A 23,630-nucleotide genomic window follows, 5' to 3' on the forward strand; every position below is an offset into this window, starting at 1 on the left:
AGGCGGATCACTTAAGGTCAGGAGTTTGAGATCAGCCTGGCCAACATGGTAAAACCCTGTCTCTGCTAAAAGTACAAAAATTGGCCAGGTATGGTGGCCTGTGCCTGTAGTCCCAGCTACTTGGAAGGTTGAGGCAGGAGAATCACTTGAACCCAGAAGGCTAAGGTTACAGTGAGCCAAGATCGCACCACTGTACTCTGGCCCGGATAAAAGAGCAAGACTCCGTCTCAAAAAAAAGAAAACACTCTTCAGATATGTCAACACACATGAACTGTAAGGATTTCCTAAGACCTATCATTTATCACTTTCCTACAGAAACAACCCTCTGTTCTAGTCAAGCTGGCCCCTCTAGAAGGGCCAAACAGTTATTCACCCAAATAGAGATTTTCTATCTTCCATAATTTGCTCACTTTGTTTTACATGAAGTTTATTCACTCATCAAACTTTTCTGAAAACCTACTGTAGGCTAAACATAAAATCAGTACTGACTCTATAAATAAGTAAATTTGCCTTGACATAGAAAACTCTTTTTTATTATTATTATTATACTTTAAGTTCTAGGGTGCATGTGCACAATGTGCAGGTCTGTTACATAGGTATACATGTGCCATGTTGGTGTGCTGCACCCGTTAACTCGTCATTTACATTAGGTATATCTCCTGATGCTATCCCTCCCCCCTCCCTCCACTCCACGACAGGCCCCGGTGTGTGATGTGCCCCTCCCTGTGTCCAAGTGTTCTGATTGTTTAATTCCCACCTATGAGTGAGAACATGCAGCGTTTGGTTTTCTGTCCTTGCAATAGTTTGCTCAGAATGATGGTTTCCAGCTTCATCCATGTCCCTACAAAGGACATGAACTCATCCTTTTTTATGGCTGCATAGTATTCCATGGTGTATAATGTGCCACATTTTCTTAATCCAGTCTATCACTGATGGGCATTTGGGTTGGTTCCAAGTCTTTGCTTTTGTGAATAGTGCCACAATAAGCATATGTGTGCATGTGTCTTTATAGTAGCATGATTTATAGTCCTTTGGGTATATATCCAGTAATGGGATGGTGCGGTCAAATGGTATTTCCAGTTCTAGATCCCTGAGGAATCGCCACACTATCTTCCACAATGGTTGAACTACTTTACAGTCCCACCAACAGTGGAAAAGTGTTCCTATTTCTCCACGTCCTCTCCAGCACCTGTTGTTTCCTGACTTTTTAATGATCGCCATTCTAACTGGTGTGAGATGGTATCTCATTGTGGTTTTGATTTGCATTTCTCTGACGGCCAGTGATGATGAGCATTTTTTCATGTGTCTGTTGGCTGCATAAATGTCTTCTTTTGAGAAGTGTCTGTTCATATCCTTTGCCCACTTTTTGATGGGGCTGTTTAATTTTTTCTTGTAAATTTGTTTGTTCTTTGTAGATTCTGGATATTAGCCCTTTGTTAGATGGGTAGATTGTAAAAATTTTCTCCCATTCTGTAGGTTGCCTATTCACTCTGATGGTAGTTTCTTTTGCTGTGCAGAAGCTCTTTAGTTTAATTAGATCCCACTTGTCAATTCTGGCTTTTGTTGCCATTGCTTTTGGTGTTTTAGACATGAAGTCCGTGTCCATGCCTATGTCTTGAAAGGTACTGTCTAGGTTTTCTTCTAGGGTTTTTATGGTTTTAGGTCTAATATTTAAGTCTTTAATCCATCTTGAATTAATTTTTGTATAAGGTGTAAGGAAGGGATCCAGTTTCAGCTTTCTACATATGGCTAGCCAGTTTTCCCAACACTATTTATTAAATAGGGAATCCTTTCCCCATTTCTTGTTTTTGTCAGGTTTGTCAAAGATCAGATGGTTGTAGATGTGTGGTATTATTTCTGAGGGCTCTGTTCTGTTCCATTGGTCTATATCTCTATTTTGGTACCAGTACCATGCTGTTTTGGTTACTGTAGCCTTGTAGTATAGCTTGAAGTCAGGTTGCACGATGCCTCCAACTTTGTTCTTTTTGCTTAGGATTGTCTTGGCAATGTGGGCTCTTTTTTGGTTCCCTATGAACTTTCAAGTAGTTTTTTCCAATTCTGTGAAGAAAGTCTTTGGTAGTTTGATGGGGATGGCACTGAATCTATCAATTACCTTGGGCAGTATGGCCATTTTCATGATATTGATTCTTCCTATCCGTGAGCATGGAATGTTCTTCCATTTGTGTCCTCTTTTATTTCGTTGAGCAGTGGTTTGTACTTCTCCTTGAAGAGGTCCTTTACATCCCTTGTAAGTTGGATTCCTAGGTATTTTATTCTCTTTGAAGCAATTATGAATGGGAGTTCACTAATGATTTGCCTCTGTTTGTTATTGGTGTATAGGAATGCTTGTGATTTCTGCACATTGATTTTGTATCCTGAGGCTTTGCTGAAGTTGCTTATCAGCTTAAGGAGATTTTGGGCTGAGACGATGGGGTTTTCTAAATATACGATCATGTCATCTGCAAACAGGGACAATTTGACTTCCTCTTTTTCTAATTGAATACCCTTTATTTCTTTCTCCTGCCTGATTGCCGTGGCCAGAACTTCCAACACTATGCTGAATAGGAGTGGTAAGAGAGGGCATCCCTGTCTTGTGCCAGTTTTCAAAGGGAATGCTTCCAGTTTTTGCCCATTCAGTATGATATTGGCTGTGGGTTTGTCATAAATAGCTCTTATTATTTTGAGATATGTCCCATTGATACCTAATTTATTGAGAGTTTTGAGCATGAAGGGCTGTTGAATTTTGTCAAAGGCCTTTTCTGCATCTATTGAGATAAGCATGTGGTTTTTGGCTTTGGTTCTGTTTCTACGATGGATTACGTTTACTGATTTGCATATGCTGAACCAGCCTTGCATCCCAGGGATGAAGCCCACTTGATCATGGCAGATAAGCTTTTTGATGTGCTGCTGGAATTAAAGAGTTTTTAAACTCTTTAAAAACTTTTGTGAACCAGTGATCTCCAAAGTAGAGTGCATAAGACTATTTATCTACTTGGAGTAGGGAGGGGAAACTGAAAATTCTATTTATATGTTTTATCTCACACATATCTATTTGTTTTTGTACGGTTTATAATGCACAAAAATATGTGGTACAACTACCAAGGTATATAATTTTGAAATAAATATACCTATAGTGGGGGTATATAGTCAACTTATTTTAACAAATAAAGAAACTTAATCAAAAAGTTGGAAGATGATTAATTTTTAAAATGTCAATGACTGTAATTTGCTTATGTTAAATAAAAGTTGTCTCCCCAGTCAGGCGTGTTGGCATGCGCCTGTAGTCCTAGTTACTTGGGAGGCTAAAACAGGAGGATTGCGTGAGTCCCGAAGTTTGAGGTTGCAGTGAGCTATCATCATGCCACTGCACTCCACCTTGGGTGACAGAGTAAGATATCATCTCTTAAAACAAAACAAAAAGCTGTCCCCCTCATCACTAAAGAAGTAGGCCGCAATGAAACTTTAGAGAACACAGAAAATTAGAATGGAAAAGAATTCCTCATGTTCCCACCATCCAAAGACTGCTACGTTAACATACTGATATGTAATTGTTTTCTCTTTTCTACTTTCTAAGCATTTTAAGTGTCCGTTTATTATATGTAAGATTTTATATCTCGCTTTTGAAAAAAGCACTTTCTGATATAAAAACTTTGTTGTTGTTGTTGTTGTTGTTGTTTTTTGAGATGGAGTTTCACTCTTGTTGCCCAGGCTGGAGTGCAGTGGCGCAATCTCAGCTCACCGCAACCTCTGCCTCCCGGGTTCAAGTGATTCTCCTGCCTCAGCCTCCTGAGTAGCTGGGATTACAGGCATGTGCCACCACGCCCGGCTAATTTTGTTTTTTTTTTTTTTTTTAGGGAGACGGAGTTTCTCCATGTTGGTCAGGCTGGTCTCGAACTCCCAACCTCAGGTAATCCACCCTCCTTGGCCTCCCAAAATGCTGGGATTACAGGTGTGGGCCACCGCGCCCGGCCCTAAAAACGTTTTTGTAAACATCAATTCAAATGGCTGTCCATCATTTCAGCATTGTGATTAGATGACCATTTTATTAATCCACTGTTGGGCTTTCAGATGATCAGTTTTCCCTATTAGAGTCATACTGTGAATCACAGTTTTTTGGTACATAGATTTGTTTACTTAGGACATGTCCTCATAGCTGTCCAATGTGTGAATGCCTCTAGGGCTCTTGAAATCTAGTGCCAAACAGCTTCACCAGATTCCCACCTGAAGTATCTGAGAATGTTGGTTTCTCATTTCTATTACCTTTTCTAATCGTCAGTGAAATTAGCAAACCCATTGTTTCAACTAGAATTTCCTTAACTGCCAGTGACATTTCATACAGCTTTGTTAACCTGCTTTATTTCTCAGCTGAGGTTCTTAGGGGGAAAAACATACCAGACTGCAGAAATATACTGGATCTAGGTAGAAGACAGAGACGGGAAAAGCTCGTTAAAAATCTACTATCATAACTCCAGGTATGGAAAATGAAAGACAGTGGCAGGAGGTATGAAGAGGAGATGCTAGATTTTAGTTGTTTTAGAAGACAGCATCAAATGAATTTAGTAAACAATGGCTCCTAAATGTCTAGGTGCAAAAGTAGAGGTATTTATCTCAGTAACTGGACAAAATACATTGTAAATTTACATGGGAAATACAGAAGCAGATTCAAGGAAGTAAAAGACATTTTTAAGAAGAAAATAATGAATTTGGTTTGGGGACTAATTTAGCTCAAAGTACATGAAAACTTTCTAAGTATCATAAGAGCGATTATGGCAAGATATGTATATTTGGGGTTGTTGAGAAATAGATGTGAATTAAAGGCCAGGTAAATGCATCCCATTAAAAAGGAGGCTGAAGGAAGAAAGCTGAGCCAATCCCAACAAAGAAACTCAGCTAGGAAAAAAGGTGGAGGAGATTAAGAATAGTAACACAAGTAAGAACCAGGAGAGAATGGTGGTATAGAAGGTATAATTATTATTAAAATAATATTTATGTACAGATGCTATGTGAGGAGCCGCATGTGCATTATTTCATTTAATCCTTAAGAACAATCCTATTTTAAAAGATGCAATTATGAACCCCACCTGGTAGACATGGAAACCAAGGCTTAGAACAGTTGCGTAAGTTGGCCAAAGTTACGATGCTAGCATGTGGTGGAGCCAGAGGCAGGCTTCCGAAAACACCAGAGAGTGGGGCAGTTTCGAGTTTGCAGAGACACCAACTAACAGGAAACTGGAAAAACACTGGTGGTCTCTGCCAGGGTGCTGCTATGATGGTGAATCAGAGTAAATGTCAGGAGAAACAGAGACAAGTATACTGTAAAACACTTCAATAAGAAGGAAATGTAATAGTTGCGGCGGGGGGAGGGCGGGGGATGCTGAGAAAAGGTGTTTGTTGCTGTCACTTTGATTTAAGGATGTGAGTGGTGAACGTGTTTCTGCCTAATAGAAAATTGTTGGCAAAGTCTATAGATCCTGGAGGAAGTAGAAGGTGATCAAGTTTGTAGAGTGCTCTTTCTTCTCTCCTTCGAGAGCACTGGTTCCCAAAGTATGCTCCTGGAGTTCTGATATTCTTCCCTTGTAATGAAGCATTGCAACAGTACAATAAAAATGCTAATTCCCCAACTCTCACCCCCATTTTCAAATGAGAGAGTACATATAGACAGAATTTTCTTAATTTAAGTTTTTCACCAAAAGCACTAATTATGCTTGGTCCAGCAACTTGTGTTTTAATTTGGGGATTGGCTGAGGGGTATAGGCATATAACCAATATAATAACTCATACTGTCCACTAGTAAAACAGTTCCTTCTTTGTACAATGGGATTAAACATATCAACAAGAATATCACGGCTTCTGCTATATCTGTCTCTGAACTAGCAGCATTTATCAAAGTGTGTTCTTTGAGGGGTTCCATATTCATGCCCCTCCAGGAGATTCACAGAGCACATTACCATATTAATGCTTTGAGAATTCTTACAACAAAACAAAACAAAACCATTTAACTTTACTGAGTTCAGTGTTTCCAACCTCTCTAAACATAGAAACCTTCCCTTACGTACTACTACCTATGAAAATCTGAAAAACACTTTAGCAAAAGTTGGCCCAGAAAAATCTTAACCACAAATCTCATAATAACAAGAAGTGCTTACAGACCATTTTCCTCTGCAAGAGACTCTCTCCTTCCTTCGCACTCAAAGCACCCACTCTCCAATAATTCACTTGGCAATTCAGCATGCAATTCCTTACAGCTATTATATTTAAGGATTAATTTTTATTTAAACCTTGTGTCCTCAACTACATCGTGAGTTCCTGACCTCAGAACTGTGTCTGTTCTTGCGAGAGCTTGGCAATACTACTGACTGGTGCACAGTGAGTGAGAGGAAGCATGTGCGGACATTTCCCGTTTTCATTTGCATTCTGAGCAACTTATGATAAAGCGAAGTTTTGTAAACATCACTTTTCCATTGGCTAACTACAATTGAATTTCATGTTTTTTCACAGTCTAACAATGTCCACTTTTAGTCACCTCTGGCAGTATCATTTCCCCACTATCAAGCCTGTATTTGAAGCAGAAGCACCTCCGTGAAATAACTGGGTAACATGGGTTGGGAGAACCACTAACACATAGTTTGTTCATACTTCTAGGGTTAGAGACGAAGGGAAGCCATCTGGTAACAGGCCCCTGTTATTTCCCAGGGTGATCTTTAAAAAACTCACCATGGTCCAAGGTAAAATTTCTTAAGGCAAAATCAAAGAAACACAGGCTATGGCAGCACTTGCTAGTATCAGAGTATTGATGGAAACTTGCAGACGCCACACATTTGGACCCAAGCACCTAAAGAAGCATAACCTATGCGGCACCACACCCGGACTCATGGCAGCCAATGATGTTTCTTTTGGAAACACCAGTGAAGGCTCTGGCTGTCTTGACCCTGGAGAATGATTTCTACCTTAGAAAAGCAAAAAGTGCTGTTCCTGCAATGGGGGAACAAGGTAGCAGGAACAGCTCACCTCCCAACCGGAATATCACTGATCAATTTCAAGCTTTGTTAAGTAAATCACATTTCAAAAACTTAGAATGCCGTAAATTCTAAACTGTTATACCACTATCAAATTTCAAGAATATGCTTACCAACAATTACATTCTTAAAGAATCCTCACTCAACGTATAAGAATATAAATATTTCAAAATAAATGCTTAAATACATACATGAAATCTGAAATCCCCCCTCAGCATGGAACAAAGATCCTCTGCTACATCAGACATGCAGGGATGCAATGTAGCAACCAATCTTGCATAAAATGGTAGCAAATCCAACCTGCAAAAGTTATATGTGATATGTGTCAAAGGAAAGACATATCAAAAATAATTCATTTTAAAATTTAAACTTTTCAGATGTATTCACACATTAAATGATCTTAAAACTCATAATCATAGACATGCCTATTTATTGCCATCATAAAGAAGTGTTTGAAAATTCAATGAGCCTTCTACAATTTTATTAATATTCTGGCATTTTCCATTCCGTGAATTTACTGCACATCTGTAGTTTTATTATGTAATTTTGATGAAATATGAAACACCACGCACAAAAAAACAGTACGTTTTGACACGACTTAAATTTTTAATCACATAATTACTGAGTAACTGCATATTTACAAATCTCAAGGTAACTTCTCTAGTGCAAGACAAAATCCTTTAAAGCCATTTCCTTCATTTATCTCAGGGTAAGTTATTTGGAAACCTCAAAGTCTAAAGTAAAAAGGTAATCAATAGGCTGGGCGTGGTAGCTCACGCCTGTAATCCCAGCACTTTGGGAGGCCGAGGCAGGCAGATCATGAGGTAAAGAGATCAAGACTATCCTGGCTAACATGGTGAAACCCCATCTCTACTAAAAATAAAAAAATTAGACAGGTATGGTGGCATGCGCCCGTAGTCACAGCTACTCGGGAGGCTAAGGCAGGAGAATTGCTTGAACCCAGGAGGTAGAAGTTGCAGTGAGCCCAGATCACACCACTGCACTCCAGCCTGGGTGACAAAGCAAGACTCCATCGAATGAATGAATGAATGGTACTCAATAACTGAAAAAACCTCTACGAAGGCAAAATAATATTACAAAATCTAAATACTAATTTATGTATTTCAACTCATTACAGAACCCACTCAGATCTTCATTCAGGATCTTAATTTGGACAGTAAATGGCAAATATGTGGCACTCACACTGCCACCCTCTTCCATTGTCAAAGCACTCTTTCCCATTACACAGGAATGATGCTCCAGAATCCTGCTTAGCACAGCACTCCAGGTGGCCACTACTAGTTGGAATCAACACACAAGCTAAAATTTATTTTCCATTCCTGCCATAGATGTTATTTTGTAAAACCTGATTAATCAATGATTCAACACTCAGCAGATCAGACTCTGAAGATGAGAAGTAATGAGCAACTGATAAAAGCAGCTTAACTGACAGCAGCAAATAATGGAGCTGACAGTGAGAGAGGAAGCTAAAAACTATAAAATTACAAGAGCTTAAAAATTATGACAGCTTGAAGCCAATTAGAACAGACACAAATAATCATACGAGTCTTAATTATCGCTGAGTGGAGGCCGGGCACGGTGGCTCACATCTGTAATCCCAGCACTTTGGGAGGCTGAGGCAGGCAGATCACCTGGAGACCAGCCTGGCCAATATGGTGAAACCCCATCTCTACCAAAAATATAAAAATTAGCTGGGCGTGGTGACAGATGCCTGTAATCCCAGCTACTCGGGAGACTGAGGCAGGAGAATCACTTGAACCCAGGAGGCAGAGGTTGCAGTGAGCTGAGATCACACCATTGCAATCCAGCCTGGGCAACAAGAGCGAAACTCCATCTCAAAAAAAGATTATTGCTGAGTACATCACTGTACCATACAATAATATATGAAAATGTTTGATCGTCAGGGAAAAAAACACATAATTCGATCTGGAAAGCTCCTCAGATGGATACATTAACCCTTAGCTAAAGGGACACTGAAAAAAGGAGGATGGAAATAAATTTGAAAGGTATGGTTAGGCTGGGCATCGTGGTCAATAATCCCAGCACTTTGGCAGGCTGAGACAGGTGGATCACCTGAGGTGAGGAGTTCAAGACCAGCCTGGCCAACATGGTGAAACCCCCATCTTTACTAAAAATACAAAATTTAGCTGGGTGCGGTGGCACCTGCCTGTAATCCCAGCTACTCGGGCCTGGGAGGTGGAGGTTGCAGTGAGCCAAGTCCATGCCACCGCACTCCAGTCTGGGCCACAGAGCAAGACTTTGTCTCAAAAAGATTTTTAAAAAAATTGAAATAAAGAAGAAAGGTAAGGTTAAATGGAGGAAACTGGCTAAATTCATACCTAAAAGCCTCAAAAACATGGTACTCCTCAAAAACTTGGGCTATTATAATTTCTAAGCAAATTAGTTTTTACTAATGTGCTGGGCCCTGTCCTAGGCCTCTTACATATATAACTCAACTTGTTAAACCTAATAACCACTCTATAAGGTGGATATTACACTCACCATTGCAGAAATAAGGGAACAGATGCTGAGAGAAGTCAGCAATATGATAGCTTTGTAGTATTACCGCAATAATTTTTAAAAATAAACCATATCTTTCTTTAAAGAAACAGTGAAAACTACAATCCATTATATAAAAACATTTAATGATAAAATTTAAATGTTGATTTAAAATATTTTTAAGGTTTTATCAATTAAAGTCTAAGCTGCTGTCACATGGAAAATGCACATAAGTAGGTCCCACCACTCTCTAAAGATATTACAAAAATAAGGTGTTCTTGTAAGGTACTCTTTTTTTTTCTGAGATGGAGTCTCGCTCTGTCGCCCAGGCTGGAGTGGAGTGCAGTGGTACAATCTCGGCTCACTGCAACCTCCGCCTCCCGGGTTCAAGCGATACTTCTGCCTCAGCCTCCCAAGTAGCTGGGATTACAGGCAAGCACCACCGTGCCCGGCTAATTTTTGTATTTTTAGCAGAGACAGGGTTTCCCCATATTGGCCAGGCTGGTCTTGAACTCCTGACCTTGTGATCCATCCGCCTTGACCTCCAAAAGTGCTGGGATTACAGGTGTGCGCCACTGCGCCCAGCCCCTATAAGTTACGCTTTATAAACATGTAATAATTTCCCTACTGTTCCTACTATTAAAAAAAAAAAAGCCTGGAGCAAATGAACATTTAATGTTCTTACATAACAGATTAATTTACACTAAGATTAAATTTACAAATTTTAGTTAGAATATTAGGTTATTCATTCATTTTCCACATCCATTTTAACAAATAAAGTATTCTGTTTCAGCTCATGATCAATTATCAAATTCAAATATAGGATTTAAATCTATGCGGAGGTTCTTTTGCTGCCATTGCCACAATTTCACGTCAGAAAAGTACAGGTACAACAGCAAAGGTAACAAGGTGGCAAAGCAACGCACTGGGAGTGAGGAGACCCAGGTATAAACTCTACAGCAGCAAACAGCGTCTCCATGACCTCAGGGACTGATCCACCCTCTTCTCCCATACCTCCCAGCTTGCCTGCACCAGGCCCACTGGCTCCTCACTGATGCTCTGACTCAGGGCCTATGCAATGGTCCTTGCCTTGGGCTGGAATATGCTTTCCCTAAACATCCATACTGTTTACTCCCTCCCTAAAGGGAGTCCCAGTCTCCCTGTTTTGACCCGTTCCGAATACTCCAAGGAAACTGCACCTAATCCATCATATCCCTCCCAATCCCCTTACAAAGCATTTTGTTTTTTTTTTCAGACAGAGTTTCACTCTTGTTGCCCAGGCTGGAGTGCAATGGCGCCATCTTGGATCACCATGACCTCCGCCTCCAAAGCGATTCTCCTGCCTCAGCCTCCCAAGTACCTGGGATTATAGGCATGCACCACCACACCCATTTAATTTTGTGTCTTTAGTAGAGATGGAGTTTCTCCATGTTGGTCAGGCTGGTCTTGAACTCCCGACCTTAGGCGATCCACCCGCCTCAGCCTCCTAAAATGCTGAAATTACAGGCATGAGCCACTGTGCCCAGGCCTACCTGCACTACTTTTAAAAATGGAATTTACCACTTAACATAGTAAATAATTGATTTGTTATGGTTAACTCATTTGTTACCCCTACCCACCAAAATTGTTCAGTTCCGTGGCAGACAGTTCACCAGCACTCAAACAGTGCCTGGAACATAGGCAGGTGCTCAATATATACATTTGTTAGATAAATGAATTATCTCTGGTAACTCACTCTTAAGTATACTGTTAGCATTTAGTCTAAGACATTCTTCCCCATATTAAGGAAGTAGCATCTTATTGTTGTAATAACATTACATTTTATCAAGCAAAAGCTAATTTATCAAATATCTTTTAGCAGTTAATGGGACATTCACATAGTTACTTACTCTCCTACTGATGTTATATATATTAATAGATTTCCTATGTTAGAGTATCCTTCCATTCCTAAGATCAATCTTTGGTCATGCTGGATTCTTATTTACTTATTTTTTTTTAGATGGAGTCTCGCTCTGCCGCCCAGGCTGGAGTGCAGTGGCATGATCTCGGCTCACTGCAAGTTCCGCCTCCTGGGTTCACGCCATTCTCCTGTCTCAGCCTCCTGAGTAGCTGGGACTACCAGCGCGTGCTATCATGCCCAGCTAATTTTTTGTATTTTTAGTAGAGACGGGGTTTCACTCTATTAGCCAGGATGGTTTCGATCTCCTGAACTCGTGATCCCCCTGCTTCAGCCTCCCAAAGTGCTGGGATTACAGGCATGAGCCACCGCGCCCGGCCTTGGATTCTTATTTTTAATATACTATGTATTAAATATGATTTGCTAGTGTTTTACTTGGAATTTTTTTATTGACACTCAAAAGTGAGATTGGTCAATGCTTGTGATTTTCTTGTTCCTTCTTCTTAGAATTTTTAATATATGAAATAACAAGTTTTCTATGCTCTGGAACAAGCGATATTATTTTTTCCTTAAAAGGCTAAAAATACTCAGTTAAGCTTCCTAGTTTTATTCTATTTAAGATGAAATTAATTGATAACTTTTTTTTTTGAGACGGAGTTTCGTTCTCGTTGCCCAGGCTGGAGTGCAATGGCGCGATCTCGGCTCACCACAACCTCCACCTCCCGGGTTCAAGCAATTCTCCTGCCTCAGCCTCCTGAGTAGCTGGGATTACAAGTATGCACCACCACACCCAGCTAAGTGTGTATTTTTAGTAGAGACGGGGTTTCTCCATGTTGGTCAGGGTGGTCTCGAATCCTGACTTCAGGTGACCCGCCGCCTTTGCCTCCCAAAGTGCTGGGATTACAGGCGTAAGCCAGCATGCCCGATCAATTAATAACTTTTAACGCTTTCTTCCATGATTACCGTTCTATGTGGGTATTTTATCTTGAATGAATTTTGAAAATGTGTATATTTTTCAAAAAATTATGTTTCACTGAGGTTTTCAAGTGGTTTTAAAATATTTTAAGCGTATCATCTGCTCATTTCTTAAACTTTTTAATGTTCTTTTTCTTTAAAATATATTTTCTACACACTTCTCTATTTTGATTTTTCCAGGAACCAGATCTTGAATTTCTAAAACTTTTATCTTAGTTGTCTTTTTCAATGTATTTTTCAACAAAGTTTGTGATAAAACAGCATCAAATATTCTTAAACTATGTCATTTCACTTTTCTTCTTTTTTTCCTTCCTCGTGCTATCTAGTCTAAGATCGTTTCACTTTTCTTCCACTTGTTGGTCTGTCCCTTGCACTTCACTTCATTTTCTTCTAAGTAGCCCAATCTACTTTGAGACTTTTTCTGAGTCCCCCACAAAGAGGCAGATATAGCCATCTTTTTTTTTTTTTTTTTTTTTTTTAAGAGACAGAGTCTCACTCTGTTGCCCAGGCTGGAGAACACTGACAGGATCTCAGCTCACTGCAACCTCCGCCTCCCAGGTTCGAGTGATTCTCCTGCCTCAGCCTCCTGAGCAGCTGGAACTACAGGTGCCTGCCACCATGCCCGGCTAATTTTTGTATTTTTAGTAGAGACAGGGTTTCAACATGGTGGCCAGGCTGATCTCGAACTCCTGACCTCAAGTGATCCACCCGCCTCGGCCTCCCACAGTGCTGGGATTACAGGCGTGAGCCACCGCGCCTGGTCCAGCTATGCATTTTAAAGCAAGGCAGTTTTGTGCTACCTGTTCAGGCACAGATCAATGAAGTAACAACACGGGAAAATGCTTTCAGCTTTAATAGGGATTTTTAAAATGAGTTAAGGAAGTTATGAGTTAAGGAGTTATGGAAGTAAAGTTAGATACTCCATTTTCTCGGAATCCTCTACCCCTATAAAAAGGATAGTTGATACAAAATACCACCCTGCTCTATTTAAATCTTGAAGTCCTGTGTCTGTTCATCCATTACTTCACAAAATAAAATCCTTTATGTTGTAAATAATCAATTATATAGTTGTTCAATGCTAGTCCTGCTTAAGAATGCTTTCTGCTGGCCGGGTGCAGTGGCTCACGCCTGTAATCCTAGCACTTTGGGAGGCAGAGGCTGGCGGATCACGAGGTCAGGAGATGGAGACCATCCTGGCTAATACGGTGAAACCCCGTCTCTACTAAAAATACAAAAAATTAGCTGGGCGTGGTGGAGGGCGCCCGTAGTCCCAGCTACTCGGGAGGCTGAGGCAGGAGAATGGCGTGAACCCGGGAGGCGGAGCTTGCGCCACTGCACTCCAGCCTGGGCGACACAGCAAGAGTCCGTCTCCAAAAAAAAAAAAAAAAAAAAAAAAAAAAAAGAATGCTTTCTTCGTGTTCTGTCTTCCAAAGGGCACACAAGCTCAAAAATGGGATGGAGTGCAAAATGTCACATCAGTCACATTAAAGTCACATCAGTCACATTAAAGTTATTAATAACACAAAATAAAATATTTTCATCAACTGCAAACTTGTGCTAAAATTTAAGCCAGATGGGTATTTCATCTAATTTGAGTGTTGAAAAGCAACCGAAAAATAATTAGATCCTTCCTTTTTTTTTTTTTTTTGTAAGACGGAGTCTCGCTGTGTCGCCCAGGCTGGAGCGCAGTGGCACGATCCCCACTCACTGTAAGCTCCGCCTCCCGGGTTCACGCCATTCTCCTGCCTCAGCCTCCCGAGTAGCTGGGACTACAGGCTAATTTTTTGTATTTATAGTAGAGACGGGGTTTCACCGTGATAGCCAGGATGGTCTCGATCTCCTGACCTTGTGATCCGCCCGCCTCAGCCTCCCAAAGTGCTGGGATTACAGGCGTGAACCACCGCGCCCGGCCTAGATCCTTCCTTTGAAAACGGAATTCTATAATCTTATAAGATGGTGACAATTACGTTTACCAACAATGAACAATGAATCACTTTAAAAGAATGCTATTTTCCCTTAAATAATAAAATCTTGTTTATGTTTTTAAGGTCTCCTGAATCACACATTTAAGTATCCTACTAGCAGTTAATGATTATCAAGTCAGTAAACAGTCACTAACTACAAGCAAGCAGAAACAACAAGAGCAGAAACATAGAAACACTTTTGTTATTGAGAGGGAAAGAAGAAATTCTTATGGGTTTTCATCTCCTAATCAATTGGCTTTCTAAAAGAAATGTCTAGCTCTCTTTTTCTCTTTAAAATCTGAAGAATTTGACTGTTGAAAGCTATTTAATTTTATCTCTGTGCTCAAAAATGCCTGGAAAAAAATGAATGTGAAAGAACGCTGTTACGGTGCAATTAAAGAATATAAAGGATTTCATAGGAAACACTAAAGCAGAAGATGATTCCTAAAAAATGAAATATAATAAGCAAAAGACTGGGGTCATTTACTCTGAAATCGACAACCAAATGCCCTGTTGACTTTTCCACAATGCTGCTGTTTCCAACACAACAGCGCCACCAGGTGGTGCAACATACTAACAGATTTCACGAAAACATTCTCTCTCAGTTCCAAATTGAGTGAAGGAGGAGGTCCAATCAGAAAATCTCTTACAAAAAGTCCAGCCAACTCTCCTAAAAGCTAGATAGGGAAAAGCTGTTCAAGAATCAAGGGCAGCACTTCACCTCTGAAGAGTATTCTGTTTACATGAATCCGAAGAGCCAACACTTGGCTAAAACAATACCAAGTGCATCTATACTTTAAACATAAGGAAAGAAGAGATTCTTACGTACTTTCCCTGATATTGATTGACTTTAAACTTAAATATTGGCTTAGGTGAGGGGCCTTCTGAGGTGCTGGGAATGTCATATATCTTGATCTGAGTGATGGACACATATGTATACTTTAGATATAAACACCTCAGGAAGAAGAGTTAGTGGAGGCTGGGTTTAACACCTAGGTGATGAGATGATCTGCGCAGCAAACCACCACGGTACATGTTTACCTATGCAACAAACCTGCACAACCTGCACATGGACCCTTGAACTTAAACTTTAAAAGTTGAAGACAAAAAAAGATATAAACACTTAATGTGAAATCTCAATCAGTTGTGTGTATAGCTATGTTATAATTACCTATAAAATAAAATGCAAATATCTAAGGGGATTTCTACATCTCAGTGGAGTCCAAATTAATAGGCTAAGAGAGGCTGGGCACGGAGGCTCCTGCCTGTAATCCCAGCACTTTGGGAGGCCTAGGCGGGTGGATCATTTGAGGTCAGGAGTTCATGACCAGCCTGGCCAACATCATGAAACCCCGTCTCTACTAAAAAAATATATAAAAATTAGCCAGGAGTGGTGGTGCATGCCTGTAGTCCCAGCTACTTGGGAGGCTGAGGCGGGAGAATCACTTAAGCCCGGGAGACAGAGGTTGCAGTGAGCTGAGATCACACCACTGCACTCCAGCCTGGGCGATAGAGCAAGACTCTGCCTCAAAAAAAAAAAAAAAAAAAAAAAAAAAAAAAAAAAAAAGGCTGAAGGATATAATGATAGTGTTTTGAGATTTTTTTCATCATTATTTATTTAATGAAGGAAGAATGCAACCGAAAGTTAAAACACTGCTTCAGATCAAACCTTTAAGAACTGTAAAGATGAACTACATCAAACTTTAAAAACTGTGCTGCAAATTATACTACCAAGCAAGTGAAAAGACAACTCAGAGGATGGGAGAAAATACTTCCAAATTATGTATCTGATAAGAGATGTGTGCCTAGAATATATAAATAACTCTTAGAACTCATTCATAAAAAGACAAATACAATTTTACAGGGGCAAAGGGTGTGAATAGATACTTCTCCAAAGAAGATAATGCAAATGGCCACTAAGCACATGAAAAGATGCTCAACGTCATATGTCATTAGGGACGTTGTCCCTAGGTATCCATGAGGGACTGGTTCCAGGAACTACTACCCCCACCCAAAAGATACCAAATTACTTATAATGCCTAACACAATGTAAATGCTATATAAATAGTTGTTATGCTGTGTTTATTTTTGTAATTTTTGTAATTTTCTTAGAGACAGAGTCTCACTGTCACCCAGGCTGGAGTGCAGTGGTGAGACCAGAGTGCACGAACTTCAAATTCCTGGGCTCAACTGATCCTCCCACCTTAGCCTCCCAAGTAGATGGAACTACAGGCACATGCCACTATGCCTGGCTTATTTTTTGTAGAGGATGGGGTCTCACTATGTTGTCTAGGCCAGTCTCAGACTCCTGGCTTTAGGCCATCCTCCTGCCTTGGTCTCCAAAAGTGTTGGGATTACAGGAGGGAGGAAGGAGCATGCCAGAGAGGAAGACGAGAATCTGACTGAAGGAGTCTCAAACAGGCTGGGTGAGTATGGGTGCAGGACAAGGCCAGGATGCCAAAAGGTGATAGTATTTCCTTGCCCCCTCTCCCAAAGTGTTCCAGCCTGCCCCAAGTGTTCCAAAGACTCAAAGTAACTTGCTACCTCCAATACCACTTCACTGCCTGCTTACTCTACACTCAACTCTCTTTACTCCCCTTATCTCCCCGCTTGAGGGCTATCAGTCATCACTGTCACTCAAAGGATAGAGAAAGCTGTGTGAATATATGGGGTCTGGAAGAATCAGAAATGGGATGACAGAGAATTGACTGGCACTTGATTACTATCTTTCTACTCCAGGCTCCCTAGGGATCAAGCCGTCCCCCTCAGGGATAAGCCAAATCCTGCAGGTAGGGTAGAAATGCACCTGGAAGTGAAGGACAAAATAATACCTTCAAAATGAAAGGCTTTTCTGATCAATAAAAATATACAGCCAACCAGGAAATGTCAACCTGGTCCAAGTCCCTCCCTATTACCTCATTTTACAGATCTGTAAACAGAGGCCTTGGCTTTCCAAATCCCACAGTAATGAACTTTAAAAAGATTGAGAAAGTTTAATTTAAACCTGAAAAGACTACACAGAGTACTATTAACATGAGAAATGTATAAAAATTAGAAATCTACTTGAACAAATTATAGCTCAATTGATTAAAATCTATATAAAATATGAAAATGTGCCAGGCATGGTGGCACATGCCTGTAATCCTAGCTACTCAGGAGACAGAAGCAGGAGGATTGCTTGAGGCCAGGAGTTCAAGAGCAGCCTGGGCAACATAGCAAGACCTTGTCTCTTAAAAAATAAATGAATAGAAATGTAAAGAGTAACAGTCAAAGCTATGTATAAATTACATCCTTCAAAAGACTGTCCTCTACCAGCCAAACCATGAGTATTTCTTTTATTGTTTTCAACAAGGTAACTTACTAGAGAAATATTAACACAAGTCTACTGACTGAAAACAAATCCCTGTGAGTATTTCCGTAGCAAGGGACACAATGTTACCCCAATGCTTCACATGCTTCCCTACATTTTCTAAATGCTCTTGTTGTCCTAGACAATGAGCTAAGAATAAAAATGACATGGCACTTCTTGTCCAAAGTATCTAGGACTAAGCTGAGTTCACACGCTTGTCTCCCATGCCACGGCCACCTAGAAGCCATGCTAGTGACGTAGATGAAAGTGGTCTGGATCCTTGAGTCACCTCCTGAAAGGGTAGTCTAGGGAGCCCACCAAACCCAGAGGACTTCGAGAACCTCAGATTTCAGAGGTTTGTTGTTCCTCCAACATCCCTAACCTATCCTGGCTTATCCATTTTCTCAGGAAAAGTAATGGCCCACACCAATAAAGCTGAAAATAGTTTTTCAGTTATAGGAAGCTAGAATGATATTAATGTAAGAAAACATGAACTTCGAAAAAAAAGTCTGGCTGAAGCCACCCAATCTGTCCAGATTTGCTTCAAGGTAAATTACAGCAGGATACGCAAATGAAAAGAAAAGGGAAAGCTGGCCCAAACAGGGCAGATCTTCAAATATGCAATCAACATGCTTCTTTCAATGATAAACACATATTGTTTCTCTATAGTTTGACCACTTATCCTCAAGTTTTACCTTTCAATGATAAACCCATATTCCTGACATACAACAAATGCTTAGCATCTGGAAAGGCAGGGCAAAGACTAAGCAAAAGCTCCATGAGGAAATGCAATGCCCATGCAGAACAGGGAAATAGCCCCCAAAGCAACCAACATCAGAAACGATAGCAAAAATATGTCCTTAAAAAGGGTTAGGAGGCCGGGTGGATCACGAGGTCAGGCGATCGAGACCATCCTAGCTAACACGGTGAAACCCCATCTAAACCAAAAATACAAAAAATTAGCCGGGCGTGGTGGCAGGTGCCTGTAGTCCCAGCTACTCAGGAGGCTGAGGCAGGAGAATAGCGTGAACCTGGGAAGCGGAGCTTGCAGTGAGCCGAGATCATGCCACTGCACTCCAGCCTGGGTGACAGAGCAAGACTCTGTCTCAAAAAAAAAAAAAAAAAAAAAGGAAACCTGTTGACCAGGCCCAGTGGCTCACGCCTGTAATCTCAGCACTTCGGGAGGCCGAGGCTGGCAGATCACTAGGTCAGGAGATCGAGACCATCCTGGCTAACATGGTGGAAACCCTGTCTCTACTAAAAATACAAAATATTAGCTGGGCGTGGTGGCGGGCACCTGTAGTGTCAGCTACTTGGTAGGCTGAGGCAGGAGAATGGTGTGAACCCAGGAGGCGGAGCTTGCAGTGAGCCAAGATCAGGCCACTGCACTCTAGCGCTTGGGCGACAGAGCAAGACTCCATCTCAAAAAAAAAAAAAAAGGAAACCTGTTAATAACAAAGCTGAGCAAATCTAACTCATGATACGTAATAAAAAGAGGGTAAGTACAGCATCAATGCAAAGGTACTGTCAATTTTTTTAAATTAAAAAAATAAGAATGAAAAGAATAAATTCCTCAAAACCTACCAAACAAAATTCTCCAGAAACATACTGCCATGAAATATATGAAAATTCTGGCCAGTTTTCCATGCATTTTTTAAAGAACTGAATGAACTAAAAGAAGAAATGAGAAAAAGAGTAGTAGAGGGAAAAGACTTTGCAGAATGCTGAGTAAGAAAAAGACAACACTGAAAACAGTGATTGGTAAGAATAAAATCTCCAGAAAACAACCACAGCACAGTCAACATATGCATCATTGGGGTACCTAAAAAAGAAAGCCAAAACAAGATAACAGAACTAGTATTTAAATATATTTGAGGAAATAAATAAATTTTAAAAATTCCCTGAATTTTTCAATATGAAAATGGAAAGGGCATGAAGAAGGACCCAGAATGATCAACACCAAGAACTATTTATCCTAGGAAAGTTATTGGATTTACTTGATTAATTAGAGAAAAAATTATTTGGGCAGCCATTTAAATGACCAAGTTGATTTTAAGAGAGGAAAAAAAAAAGGCCAGCTCGCCTAGATTTCAACACAGTAATGGCAAATGCCAAATGACTATTGAGTGACACCTACATGATATTTAGGGTTAAAAGGTATGAGCTGTGGATTCTCCACTATAACCAGTCAAGCAGCCATTCAAGTAACATAGCCCCAATTCTGAACATAGAGAAATTCAAGGCACATTTTTCCCCAAGAACACTTTTTGAGAAAACTATTAGAAAATGAACTTCAGGCCAGGCGCGGTGGCTCACACCCACAATCCCAGCACCTTGGGAGGCTAAGGTGGGCGGATCACCTGAGGTCCAGGGTTCAAGACCAGCCTGGCCAACATGATGAAACCCTGTCTCTACTAAAAATACAAAAATTAGCTGGGCGTGGTGGCGGGCGCCTGTAATCCCAGCTACTCAGGAGCCTGAGGCAGAAGAATCGCTTGAACTGGAGGCAGAGGTTGCAGTGAGCCAAGATCGCGCCACTGCACTCCAGCATGGGCAATAGAGCAAAACTCAGTCTCAAAAAAAAGAAATGAAAATGAACTTCAGCAAATAAGGACATTAGAGCAAGAAATTTTAATATAAATGTTTTATTCCCTACCAGGATATGTCATCAATATAAAAATAAGTGAGGGGGGATGGAAAAGCAGACAGGAAGTCAGGTGTGCTGCTTGCCTACTTGTAATGCTGAAAGTTAAATATCACTCAAATACAAGAATAAGTACATTTAAGAGTAAAAAGGAAAATATTAAGGAAGAAAACATTATTAGCTAATATCAGATGAGTGACTAAAGACAGTAAGAAAAGAAGACACCACAAACTAATCTTACCACTGCTCATGGTAGAAAACAACAGAGACTGTCTAAATAAATAATCGCTAAGCAAACTTACAATCATAAAGTACTAAAATAATAATGCAAACCTTCCTAAAACCAAGAAACATACACTCATGCGTGCACACTAAATTAAAAAATATAAAAGACCACATAATGAAAGACTTTTAGGAATTAAACCAAAAAGGAAAATATTACAGAACTCAAGCCAATCATAAATAGCCTAAATTACTTTCATTAAAAGAAACATACTTTCAGAATATGTCTGAGAGTAAAATTCAATTCAATTGTACATAAAAGAGACTCAACTAAAATAAAATGATTCTGAAAGATGGAATATAAAATAAAGGGCACAGGTATACCAAATAAAAGGCACATGTATACCAAACGCAAATAAAAAGAAAGCAGCAGTCAGGCGCAGGTGGCTCACACTTGTAATCCCAGCACTTTGGGAGGCCAAGGCGAGTGAATCACTTGCGGTCAGGAGTTCAAGACCAGCCTGGTTAATATGGTGAAACCCCGTTTCTACTAAAACTACAAAAAATTACCCGCGCGTGGTGGTACACGCGTGAAATCCCAGTTATATGTGAGGCTTAGATGGGAGAATCGCTTGGACCCAGGAGGTGGAGGTTGCAGTGAGCAGAGATCACACCACTGCACTCCAGCTTGGGTGACAGAGTGAGACTCCACCTCAAAAAAAAAAAAAAAAAAAAAAAAGGCAGCAATCATAATCATTAATATCAGATGAGTTGGAATTCAGGCCAAAAGGCATTAAATAAGACCAAGAAGAACACTTTATAATGATAAAAGATGTATGTAATTCACAATTAAGTTTTATCTATACAACAAATAACACAACAGTAATATACAGAAAGCTGGAATCATAGTAGCTATTAGGAGAAATGCAACACATCGGGAGTCACACCTTTAATCCACCTCTCAGGCCATGACCTCTGGGCAAGAGGCCAAAAATGTAAGAAAATAGATCTGAATCATTATTTAATCATGTAAACCTGATCAATACATTTACTGACTATATAATTAGAGACAAAGTAAACTTCAAAAATTCCAAAAAAAAACCAGACAGTATTTTCTCTAATCAAAATGCAATAAAAATATAAATTATTGACAAAGCTACAAAACAAAAAAAAAGCCCCTCTACCTGGAAATTTTGAAATTCCTTGGGTCACAAAGGAAATAAAACTAAAATTACCACATGTCAGAACTAACAGATGGCTGGGCACAGCGGCTCATGCCTGTAATCCCTGCACTTTCGGAAGCCAAAGCAGGAGGAGCTGCTTGAGCCCAGGAGTTCAAGACTAGCCTGGTCAATATAACAAGACCTCGACCCTACCAAAAAAAAAAAATTAATTAATGTAAAAATTAGCCAGACATGGTGGTTCATGCCTGTGGTCCCGGCTACTTGCGAGGCTAATGTGAAAGGATTGCTAGAGGCTGGGAGGTTGAGGCCGGCATACTTGCGAGGCTAACGTGAAAGGATTGCTAGAGCCTGGGAGGTTGAGGCTGCAGTGAGCTGTAATCTCACCACTGCACTCAAGCCTAGGCAACAGAGCAGGACCCTGTCTCTAAAAAAAAAGAACCAAGAGACATGGCTTAAACTATGCTCAATGGACAACTCATATATGAAGTGCCAGAAAAGAAACAAAATAAATGGAAGAAACCCAAAAGAAGAAATTAATAAAGAACAAAGCCAAAAATAACAGTAAGAAAATCATTAAAGAGAATAAATAATAAATCTAAAAGCTGAGTTTTTTTAGTAGAAAAAAACTAGGTAAACCACTAGCTAACATAATCACGAGGAGAAAAGAGGAAGTACAGATTCAAATATGGCACTGTCTGTAACAGTTAAATATAGTACATTCATCAAAAGAAACACTGCAGCTTTAAAATAACGAACAAAGGAAATCTTTATGTCCTGAGATGAAAAGATATGTATCAGCTGCCCACTGTTAAAAACAGGAAATAAGAATCTATAATTCTATTTTCTTGTATACGCAAAAGAATCTTTGGGAGAATACACAAGCATCAAGATACTGATTTCCTACTGAAAGGAGTGGAAATTGGGTAGATGGGAAGGCAAGGATAAGAAGGATACTTTTCATCATATAATGTTTTCTACTTCTGGATTTTGAGCTATAGAGCCTTATAATTTATTATTTAAAACTGCATATGACCAAGATTAATTCATCAAATATTTTAAGCTTGGACTATATGCCAAACACTATACTTGGTGTTGGAGATGCACAAAATGAAAAGATCGAGTCCTCTTTCCTAAAGAGTGATAGTTTCCGCCTGTAATCCCAGCACTTTGGGAGGCCGAGGCGGGCGGATCACGAAGTCAGGAGATCGAAACCATCCTGGCTAACACAATAAAACCCCATCTCTACTAAAAATACAAAAAATTAGCCGGGCGTGGTGGCAGGCGCCTGTAGTCCCAGCTACTTGGAAGGCTGAGGCAGGAGAATGGCGTGATCCTGGGAGGCAGAGCTTGCAGTGAGCCGAGATCGTGCCACTGCACTCCAGCCTGGGCAACAGAGTGAGACTCCATCTCAAAAAAAAAAAAAAAAAAAAAGAGTGATAGTTTCAAGTCTGGCAGAGAGACAGGAAGCAAACCAACAATCGGAATATGATGTGCCTAATTCTTCGTAAGAAGACATGAAGTGCTATAAAGAAAACCTCTATCTACACAAGGGAAAAAAGGAAGGCTGTTCATAGAGGATAGCTCTTGTTAAACACTTAAAGGTGAGTCAAAGATTTCCAGTGGAAAAATAAAGGACATCCCAGATAAAAGCAGAAAGCAGTGGCAAAGGTATGGGAGTAGAGAGAGCAAACAGTATTCGAGAAACCATTACGGATCAAGATTCTGCAGGAGGAAGAATGGCTAGAATTGAGACTGAAGAAGTTGAAAACCAGCTAGCTAAGAAAGGGCATTACATATCTTGTTACCTAATTTTATCACCTTTCACATGACAGGCATTGTGCTATGTGCTGGGTATAAAG

The 23,630-nt window shown here is 40.2% G+C and overlaps 1 protein-coding gene across 3 annotated transcripts in view; it reads right to left on the bottom strand.

Annotated features, from left to right (window-relative positions):
• UPF2 (UPF2 regulator of nonsense mediated mRNA decay) overlaps nucleotides 1-23,630 on the bottom strand; it is a 123,099-nt gene that overhangs the window by 51,758 nt on the left and 47,711 nt on the right. For all 3 annotated transcript variants that reach the window (XM_016962633.4, XM_016962632.4, XM_507656.8), the window contains exon 9: nucleotides 7,208-7,316. In XM_016962633.4, the coding sequence (XP_016818122.1) occupies nucleotides 7,208-7,316 (109 nt within the window). The remainder of the gene's footprint in view (nucleotides 1-7,207; nucleotides 7,317-23,630) is intronic.

Source organism: Pan troglodytes, chromosome 8 (genome assembly GCF_028858775.2).
Source record: "Pan troglodytes isolate AG18354 chromosome 8, NHGRI_mPanTro3-v2.0_pri, whole genome shotgun sequence".
NCBI lineage: Eukaryota > Metazoa > Chordata > Mammalia > Primates > Hominidae > Pan > Pan troglodytes.